Source organism: Strix uralensis, unplaced genomic scaffold (genome assembly GCF_047716275.1).
Source record: "Strix uralensis isolate ZFMK-TIS-50842 unplaced genomic scaffold, bStrUra1 scaffold_149, whole genome shotgun sequence".
Classification (NCBI taxonomy): domain Eukaryota; kingdom Metazoa; phylum Chordata; class Aves; order Strigiformes; family Strigidae; genus Strix; species Strix uralensis.
In genome coordinates this window covers 160,069-170,346 of record NW_027436782.1, presented here as the reverse complement: position 1 = coordinate 170,346, position 10,278 = coordinate 160,069, and the positions used below count along the sequence as shown (strand labels likewise).

At 40.7% G+C, this 10,278-nt stretch overlaps 1 protein-coding gene across 1 annotated transcript; it reads left to right on the top strand.

Moving 5' to 3' along the window:
* Nucleotides 1-56: 56 nt before the first annotated feature.
* On the top strand, nucleotides 57-9,775 carry LOC141938561 (kinesin-like protein KIF20B). The gene is made up of 4 exons (XM_074857437.1): nucleotides 57-182; nucleotides 6,619-6,766; nucleotides 8,248-8,390; nucleotides 9,692-9,775. Exons 1-4 carry the CDS (start codon nucleotides 57-59, stop codon nucleotides 9,728-9,730), a joined length of 456 nt encoding a protein of 151 aa, XP_074713538.1. The 3' UTR covers nucleotides 9,731-9,775.
* Nucleotides 9,776-10,278: the final 503 nt, after the last annotated feature.

Below are 10,278 nucleotides of genomic sequence, written 5' to 3'. Positions count from 1 at the left end.
ACTCTTCAGAAGTGTCCACAGAAAGTGGAAATACTAGTTGGTTCCCAAAACCAGAGATGGAAATTCAGTTCACACCTCTGGAACCCGATAAGATGGAGGTGAAACACCAGGGCAGCACCTTACCAGCTACAGTTAAAGTGCTCAAGCCAAGAAAGAAAAGGACAAGTGAAGAGAGGGATGAGGTATGACCTAGACCAACTGACAAAATGTGTTGTGTAGTCTTTCAATTTATTACTCTGATCATTTGTTAAAATCCTATCCTTTTGATTCTCACTGAGATCCTAAGGATATATACAGAGAATATTTAAACCTCTTTCCCCCCCACCCCCCACCTCCTGCCAAGGTGTGGATCTCTGGCCTATGTTGAATAAAGTCATAGATTTCAATTTATCCAGACTCTGGACGCTTGTCCCTGATATGTACTTCCTCTTCACCTTTTACATTTCTCTCTCCTTGCTCTTACTATTTGCTTCTGTCTGTAGCTGTGATCTGCAGGATTAGAGACCAGTTCAATAGAACTGCTTCTTTTGGTTTAAGCAATCATTGGTATCAACTATAACCTCTTCTAATAGGCAATTAAAAGTTAAGCCTCTGGGCTTAATCATTGCATTTCAGAGTTTCAAGACCACTTCCTTTGACTTTTTGTCCAGTCTGTGTTTTCTTTGATCTTTTTGTATTTAAAGGGAATATACAGAACTAATTGCACGAGCACCTGAACCTCCCTGTTTTCTGTAGAACTTAATTCCTCTTTAATTCCTTCAGTTGTGCTAGGTTATATGTGCCAGCGTTCTTAGTGTGCTGTGGTGTTTATGTGCGAGACTAAGGCTTCACAGCAGTTCAGGGTGGTAAAAATCTTCACTGCTCCTACTTGAACCGCACATTTCTTTCCTCTGACTTTTATCAACATTAGCATGAACAGAGCTATTTCTAAGACACAAAGACTATGAAACCCTAATACCTCATTGTGGTGGTACTTACTTGTAATCCTACTTGTGGGGCTTATGAATCTCTGTACTTCTAAGGACTTCTGAAGCTGACAGGTGAGTATAGGGAGATGACCTGTGGGTCATTTGCATAAGTGGCAAGTGATCACTCTGAGTTTGTCTCAGCTGGAGAGTGAAGTGTCTGATGGTTTTCTAGCATTCTCATTCAAGTGTTCTCAAGTGATGTTTTTTTAATCTCTTAGTAAAATAGTTAAGAGAAACGGTCACTTCAGTGATTAGTGTTCAACAGTACTTCAATAAACTCATTTTGTTAAACTTGGATTGCAAAAGTAACTGTTAAAAGTTGTGTAAGTTAATTCATCTGGAATTGAACGCTTCATTCTGGAATAATGTCCAGATTTGATTTAAACTTCCTATGTCTTGAACCAATTTTCTTTGAGAGGAGTATTCTCTTAGGCTGCTGGAAAAGTAAGTGTAAAAATAACCATCCTTCTGAAGGCACTGGAAAAGTACTGAACCTTATCTACAGATGAATATATTTCATCTAACATAGTTATCCATGTTTTGAGAAGACTGTTTTACCAATCCATTTATAAATCCTTTCATAGCGTAGATGTTCATATCCTGATGGGATAACATTTAGCTAAGTAATTTTTCAATAACATGGAACTAATTTTAGAAGTATCTTATTGCTGTTTTATTCACCTGAATGTTACTCTTAAATCACAGAATCACCTAGGTTGGAAAGGACCTTGAAGATCATCTAGTCCAACCGTTAACCTAGCACTGGCAGTTTCCAACTACACCGTATCCCCCAGCGCTATGTCGAACCTACTCTTAAACACCTCCAGGGATGGGGACTCCACCACTTCCCTGGGCAGCCCATTCCAATGCCCAACAACCCGTTCTGGAAAGAAATACTTCCTAATATCCAGTCTAAACCTTCCCTGGTGCAACTTGAGGCCATTACCTCTTGTCTTATCGCTCATTACTTGGTTAAAGAGACTCATCCCCAGCTCTCTGCACCCTCCTTTCAGGTAGTTGTAGAGGGCGATGAGGTCTCCCTTCAGCCTCCTCTTCTCCAAACTAAACAACCCCAGTTCCCTCAGCCGCTTCTCGTACGACATGTGCTCCAGACCCTTCACCAGCTTCGTTGCCCTTCTCTGGACATACTCGAATAATTCAATGTCCTTTTTGTAGTGAGGGGCCCAAAACTGAACACAGTAATCGAGGTGCGGCCTTACCAGTGCCAAGTACAGGGGCAAGATCACTTCCCTGGCCCTGCTGGCCACGCTATTTCTGATACAAGCCAGGATACCATTGGCCTTCTTGGCCACCTGGGCACACTGCTGGCTCATGTTTATCCGGCTGTCAATCAACACCCCCAGGTCCCTCTCTGACTGGCAGCTCTCCAGCCACTCCTCCCCAAGCCTGTAGCGTTGCTGGGGGTTGTTGTGACCCAAGTGCAGCACCCGGCATTTGGCCTTATTGAAGCTCATACAGTTGGCCTTAGCCCATCGCTCCAGCCTGTCCAGATCTCTCTGCAGAGCCTCCCTACCCTTGAGCAGATCAACACTCCCACCCAACTTGGTGTCATCTGCAAACTTACTGAGGGTGCACTCGATCCCCTCGTCTAGATCATCAATAAAGATCTTAAACAGTAGTGGCCCCAAAACCGAGCCCTGGGGGACACCACTCGTGACCAGCCACCAAGTGGATTTAACTCCATGCACCACAACTCTTTGGGCCTGGCCATCCAGCCAGTTTTTTACCCAGCAAAGCGTGTGCGACCATCCAAGCCTCGAGCAGCCAATTTCGCCAGGAGAATGCTGTGGGAAACGGTGTCAAAGACCCTACTCAAGTCGAGGTAAACTACATCCACAGCCTTTCCCTCATCCAATAAGCAGGTCAACCCTGTCATAGAAGGAGATCAGGTTTGTCAAGCAGGACCTGCCTTTCATAAACCCATGCTGACTGGGCCTGATCATCTGGTTGTCCTGCATGTGTTGTGTGATGGTACTCTGGATGAGGTGCTCCATCAGCTTCCCGGGCACTGAAGTCAAGCTGACAGGCCTGTAATTTCCTGGATCATCCTTCCGACTCTTCTTATAGATGGGCGTCACATTGGCCAGTTTCCAATCTGTCGGGACCTCCCCGGTCAGCCAGGACTGCTGATAATGATGGAAAGTGGCTTGGCGAGCACCCCAGCCAGCTCCTTCAGCACCCTCGGGTGTATCCCATCAGGTCCCATAGACTTGTGTGTGTCTATGTGATGCAGTAGGTCACTGACTGTCTCCTGGATTGCAGGGGGGTCGTTCTCCCAGTCTCTGTCCTCTGGCTGAGGAGGCTGGATTCCCTCAGTCCAACTAGTCTTGTTATTAAAGACTGAGGCAAAGAAGGCATTAAGGACCTCAGCCTTCTCCTCATCACTTGTTACCATGTTTCCCCCCGCATCCAGCAGGGGATGGAGACTCTCCCTGGTCTTTCTTTTGCTGTTGACATACTTATAGAAACATTTCTTGTTATCCTTGATTGCTGAAGCCTGGGTAATTTCCAGCTGGGCTTTAGACCTCCTGATTTCTGCCCTGCATAGCCTCACTGTGTCTTTGTAATCACTGTGAGTGGCTAGTCCCTTCATCCAAAGGCTGTAAACTTTCCTTTTCTCCCTGAGTTGCAGCCAAAGCTCCCTGTTCAGCCAGGTTGGTCTTCTCTGTCGCTGGCTTCTCTTACAGCACCTGGGGACTGCCTGTTCCTGAGCCATTAACACTTCCTTCTTAAAGAGTGCCCAGCCTTCCTGGACCCCTATACTGTTCAGGATTGTCTCCCAAGGGATCCTTTCAAGCAGGTGCCTAATCAATACAAAGTCAGCCCTTTTGAAGTCCAGGATGTCAGTTCTGCTTAGCCCTCTCCTGGCCTCTCTAAGAATAGAGAACTCTATTATTTCATGATCACTGTGCCCTAGTTGGCCTCCAGCTGCCACATTGTCCACCAGTCCTTCTCTGTTCACAAAGAGGAGATCCAGCAGGGCACCTTCTCTGGTTGGTTCTCTCACCAGTTGCGTCAGGAAGTTGTCTCCCACACATTCCAGGAATCTCCGGGACTGTCTCGCTCTGCTGTACTGTACTTCCAGCAGATGTCTGGGAAGTTGAAGTCTCCCACAAGAACAAGGGCAAGCGATCATGAGATTTCTTCTAAATACTTATAGAATATTTCATCCACCTCTCTGTCCTGGGTGGGTGGCCTCTAGTAGACTCCTACTACAACATCTGCCCTGTTGGCCTTCCCCCTGATTCTAACGCAAAGACACTCTACCCTGTCTTCGCTACACTTGTGCTCAAGGCAATCATAACAGTCCCTAACATACAGCGCCACCCCACCACCTCTCCTTCCTTGTCTGTCCCTTCTAAAGAGCTTGTAGCCATCAACAGGCGCACTCCAGTCATGGGAGACATCCCACCATGTTTCTGTAATAGCCACAACATCATAATTTTCCTGTTTCATCATGGCTTCAAGCTCCTCCTGTTTGTTACCCATACTGTGTGCATTGGTATACATGTACTTCAGATGGGCTGATGTTTTCCCCCTTCCCCCTTCAAATCTAGTTTAAAGCTCTGTCAATGAGCCCAGCTAACTCCTGTCCCATGATCCTCTTCCCCCTCTGGGACAGGTGCATTCCATCTAATGCCAAAAGGTCTGGCGCCCTGTATACCAACCCATGATTGAAAAATCCAAAGCCCTGACTGTAACACCAGTCTTGGAGCCACAAGCTCATCTGTTGAGTTCTCCTGTGTTCTTCTTCATCCATCCCTCCAACTGAAGGGATGGAGGAGAACACAATTTGTGCCCCCGACCCCTTAATCACTTTCCCCAAGGACCTGAAATCTCTCTTCATTGCTTTAGGACTTCTCCTAGTAATGTCGTCACTACCTACCTGAAAAACCAGGAGAGGGTAGTAGTCCTTGGGTCTCACTAGAGTGGGGAGTTTTGCCTTGAGGTCATTGACGCGGCCCCCAGGGAGGCAGCAGACTTCCCTATGAAGCGGGTCCGGTCTGCATATGGGGCCTTCTGTACCCATATTTAAATATTTATCTTCATGTTACATATGCCAAACAGATTATAAAATGATTCAGTAACTTTAACTGTTACAAGTCTACTGAAGACACAGTTTGTTTTTTTAAATTTCCTAAAACTGAAAAGCATTGTGAAAACTAAAACTGAGGGGAAACCTGTAGTGCTAAAATAACCACATACTGCTCATGTCAAATTTTTTTAAAAATGAAACAAACTCCCTGGTGTTTTAGAAACAAACAAAACCAAATCTTTTTCAGAGGCTCCCTTCTAATTAAAGAACAAAATCCTCTTTCCATTTTCTGATGCTGTTATCAGTTGGTATGGCTGTCGGTTATCTGAAATCTCTCAGCACCACTTCACAAGATAGAAGATGTCATTAAAAGACAGCTTAACAATGGCACTGTGCTACCAACCTGTTTTTTATATACTTGTCACCATAAATCCAAATTTACACTTAGATTTATTAATTTCAATTTGGGTGTTGGCTTGTCAAATCTCTTAAAGTCAAAAGTATAGGAAATAACAGAGAGAAGAAAATAGTAAATGTCAGAATGGTTTGACTACAGGCATTTCTAGTTCCCTTCCACAAGTTTGTTTAGTGTTTATTTCACGTTTGAATAGTTACCTCTATCCAGCAGTAGTCAATGCCTCCCTACTGTTAGTCATAGCATTTAAATAGTGGCTGCTTCTGTAATATAGGTAATCATTATTCTTTCCGGAAGAATCCTAGTTAAAATTTGTCATGTTTATTTTCTTAGGATTTTGTGAAAAGTGAGAACAAGAAAATGCAAAACCTGCTATGACTAATTCACCTTCTACAAGCAACAAGAAAATAGTTTGGTTTTGTTCAATTTTGAAGTTAGTTTCTCCTTTCATAAGTCCACCTTTTCTGTAAAGGTGGACTTGTGAAAGGAGCAAACATTCTTATGCAGCAGTATCTTAATCCTTATCTATGTATTTTAATAGGATTCTTAAACACGTACGTTGTCTTCCTACTAAACTTTCTAAGCTAACCAAGGAGAGTCAGTCTGTATTTGCCCAGAACGTGTACTGGCTGCAGCGTACAGGGATTCCCAGGGAAGGATGTTGCATGCTGAGTAGTTATGAAGACTAGTTTGAGCATACTCTTAGCATATGTCATGTTATAGGCAATTCCTTTTGAAGTAAAACTAAGGTTTGTGTCATCTATATGCATGACAACTATAAAAATATGATTTTAGGCCTTAGTAGTAACCTGGGCAGGCTCAAAGGGTGGACAGTAGATTTATTTTCACCATCAGTTTTCTTCTGTTTTATAACTAGAACAGCTAGTCTAATGAAATACTCTAAAACTTTGAATCTACTTTTTTAAAAGAAACTATTTGTTTCCTATATTACTCATGCCCTTAGATGTATTCTGTGAAACTGACAATTTTTTTTCTTTTGGGTATAAAATAAGGTTGTCTACATTGCTTGCTGCGGCAGTATCATTAATGAGCAGAGGTTTCGGTAGCAAAGCTCAAAATGTCAGCTTGAAAATAACATTGAAGCCAAACAAAATGGAATTAAACTTGAAGATAAGTCAACTTTTTGACTTAAACAATGACTGTGTATTTCTGTACAGATGTCTTCTACACAGAAGAAAAGAAAAGAATACCCCTTAAGAAAGCAAGAATCTACTTCACGTAAAAAGTCAGCTAAAAAGAAAGATGGAACACTACAAAAAATTGGAGATTTTTTCCAAAGTTCTCCTGTTATTTTTCACTCTAAAGGTTTGTACAGAATAAATAAGGCTTATTCCATGTTATCTGGGTATTGTAGAATAGCTTTTTTCTACTGTAATCTGTTAATGTATGTGCTGTTAAAGGCCACGTCTGCTGCATCCAGTTGTTCTTTCATTTATGAAACAATGGAGTCTGAGCTGGGGCCTGCTCTGCTGAATCTTGCAGAGTAGAAGAGGCCGACTGGATTACAAGGACCACATGGTTCTAAAGTTTAGGTTAAGTGTGAAAGGTAAGCCAGGTAGAGCGAAAGGATGCAGTGTGGACTATGTGCATATAAATTTATCATAAAAGCAATGATAAGCTCAAAATGTCTGAGTTACTTTGTTCTTGCTTACAGTAAAACAGTTAAAGGCAATTTCAGAAACTTGACCTGTTGATCTAAAAAAATCAAGAGTTGAATTCAAACCCAGATCTGACCTTGTTCTATAAGCAATCTCCCCCCCACTTCCTGTTTTGTTTCTGTGGAAATTGTATTAATGTTTTTTGAAGTATGTATGTAGGAGAGGAAGATTAGTTCTACAGAATCTGAAAGCCAGTATCTCCAGAAAATATGTGGAAGAGTTCAATAAACTAGCTCTGAAGCAGTTAATGGATTTCAAGTTTAAGTATAGCCTTGGGAAAATTAACTGCTAGGACCTTCCATTGAAGAATATATTTTTATTCTTTCCTACAGTAAGACATGATTTCTGAGTTACTGGGTTTTTTTTTAAAAAAAAGATTAAAATTAGCAGAGGGCACAAAGAATCACCAGTGTTAAATTCTAAAAGACACTACTATTTGGCTGGTTAAAACAAGGTTAGTCATTATTCACGATGCACAGTTAAGATAGTGGGATTTCTAACATTTTTCACATTTGTCAGAGTGGTTCCATGAGGACAACATGTCATTATCAATGGAAGCCAAATTCAGAGTAATCAAAATTTCACCCTGGAAATACTTTATTTGAGCAAATGAGGTCTAATTTGTAACCTTTATTACCATGTCCTGTATTTTTTCCCTCCTTTGCATAACTTAGTATTGATTGGGATCTCTTCTTTCCTTCTAGCTCATAAGATGCACACACTCATCTCTTCATAGAGCTGGTACTAGTTTGATAAAACTATACAAGTACATAGAGAAAATTGACTCAACCTTGTGCTTCTGTCAGTACAAAGAAGTTAAGCCTGGTTTTCAATTCCTGTTGTATTTAACATCCAGTGAAATCTGAATCCCAATTGATTTTTTTGGTGCTATTTAAATGTGTCCTTTAAGCTTTTGCATTTGAAGCTATAGAAAACTGTTTCAGGATATAGAAGACTGTGGTAGTCAAATACATACCACTTCTGAATTTTTATGTTTAAATTTCAGACTACATCTGTTTCATTTTTAAACTGATTTTAATAAACCTTTATTCATTAAACCTTTATTCATTAATTTTGAGGCTCATAAAACCAATAAGACATTGATTTACAATAAATTTTTTCTTGTAGCAAAGAAGCTGATGGCAACAATAAGCTCTCCCAAGTCTGCAGAACCAGAAAATGTCAAAGGAAAGGAGCTCAAGCCAAAACGATCTAAGAGAAAGCTGTGTTCAACGGACAGTTCTTGCCCTCTAGATATCCCTGATTCTTCGGTAAGTGATTACGGGTTAGTGTTCTGTCCGCTGTAATCTATTTCTGTAATCTGGGCTTAAAATAAGATATTGGGGGGACAGAACAAACCTGATTGAGTCAAGTTGCAGAAGAGGTTTGAAAGTACTGACTTATTTCTTTTGGTCTTTTCTTCCTGATGTGTTACTTTAATTTTCTCTGTTTTCTCGCTTATCTTCTCTGTGTGTGACTGCTGACTTGTTGTATCACCTATATAGCAGTCATGGCGATATCTTCACATTTGGAGTCTTAGATACCTTAGCTGTGGTATGTGGAGTGTTACTTTTTCCTCTAGTACAGCAGTTGAGTCTTAATTTGTTTTTCCAGTAGTTGGTGTTCATTTAAGAGTAGCATGAAGGGATAACAGAAATAGAGACCATTAAGGAATCCATAGATTTGGAATAGCATGATTGAAACACTGAAGAGAAAGGTCTGCATGTACGATTAACTTTGCAGGGCAAGTGAGCATCTGAGGTAATTTCCGATTCCTTTTCTGCCCAGCTGCTATTAGGGTTACTTTAGGATTTGGATACACCCATGCTTTTCAAAGCACAGTTTCAGTAGTCTTCTGCGTGTGCTTAAATTGCGTTGCCCTGTCTAAACCAGCCTATAGAGAGTCTTATAGGCCAGGGCTTGATGGACTGTTTCTGAAATCCAGCTTTATGGTTTTGTCAGTAACTAAAGTGCTGAGCGTGCTCTGGCTGTTAGAAGTACATCTCTTCATTCTGTTCAGTCCTTTTTCATTCGCTCTGGTGAGCATTTGCCCATACTGAGTTATTCTGTTGACTTTTCTGTAAACTGTATGAATAGATGCAGCAGTAACCAAAATGCTGTCCACAGGAGGCTGAAGGAAATGACAGGAAGGCAGGGCAAAAGAAGCTAAGGAGCTTGGAAGTGGAAGAAAAAGTTAAAGACTGAATCCTGGGAAAGTCAGAAAGCTAAAGAAATTTAAGCTAAAAATATGTTTTCTGAACGCTTCTTGTTTCACAAAATGAGTATTAGAGATAAGAAGTGAGAGCTGCTTTCAGATCACTGTTTTCTTTGGACTTTGATATTTGTTTCAGCAAAAAAAGGGATTTCATATGTTCCCAGTATTTTTTGCTTATTATGATGCACTAAAATGGTGTCTCTGTTCTGGAGACCTCTGACTAGAAGATAATAGGCAAAATTCATTCTGAAAACAGCTTCTGGGAAAAAACATGTTGTTGGTTACATGGGTCTAGAAGTACATGTCATTCGTCACTGAAGAAATGCTGAGTAACTCTTGAAATATCATCTTTTTCAGGTCTTTATAGAAAAAAAGAGAAGGAAAGCGATCAGCTAATCATCAAGCGACAGCTACGCTCAAAAAGAGCTAAATAATCTTGCAGAAGCATGTTTGTATTTTCTTAGTTAAGGCATATTTACAGTGTATTGTTTCAGGTGATTGTATATAGGAAGTAATAGGTACTTAGTCATGCTCCAAAGTGTTTATAGAGATGTATAGAATTGTTCTGATGGGTTACTGTTCTGATTCCATTAAAGTTGAAATACTGTTCAAGAAGTTTGTGTCTGAATATTTTTTTTTTAGGAATGGTGTCTCTGGAAGTGTTCATAATTTATCCATTGTGCAGTAAGAACTATGCCTGTGTGGAATGGTTTAAGTTGTTTTTTTCAGCTGGCCAATATACCAACCATAACTTTTAATGAAAAAAATATGAGTATGCAATAAATTCTGTGAAGTGACAAAAAAAGGAATTGGCACTATGTGGAGAAATATGCTTTTTATCACTGGTGTGGTTTAACTGTCTTTTATTTACTCTTCTAAAGGAATTTATAAGCACAATATTATTTCTTTGGGGATTATAATATCCATAGATAATTATAATCTGC

Excerpts from the sequence above, each read along its gene's own strand:
- LOC141938561 (XM_074857437.1), top strand. The coding sequence starts at position 57 with ATGGAAATTCAGTTCACACCTCTGGAACCCGATAAGATGGAGGTGAAA. Across the intron at positions 183-6,618 it reads CAAGTGAAGAGAGGGATGAG|ATGTCTTCTACACAGAAGAA; the intron begins GTATGACCTAGA and ends ATTTCTGTACAG. Across the intron at positions 6,767-8,247 it reads TGTTATTTTTCACTCTAAAG|CAAAGAAGCTGATGGCAACA; the intron begins GTTTGTACAGAA and ends TTTTTCTTGTAG.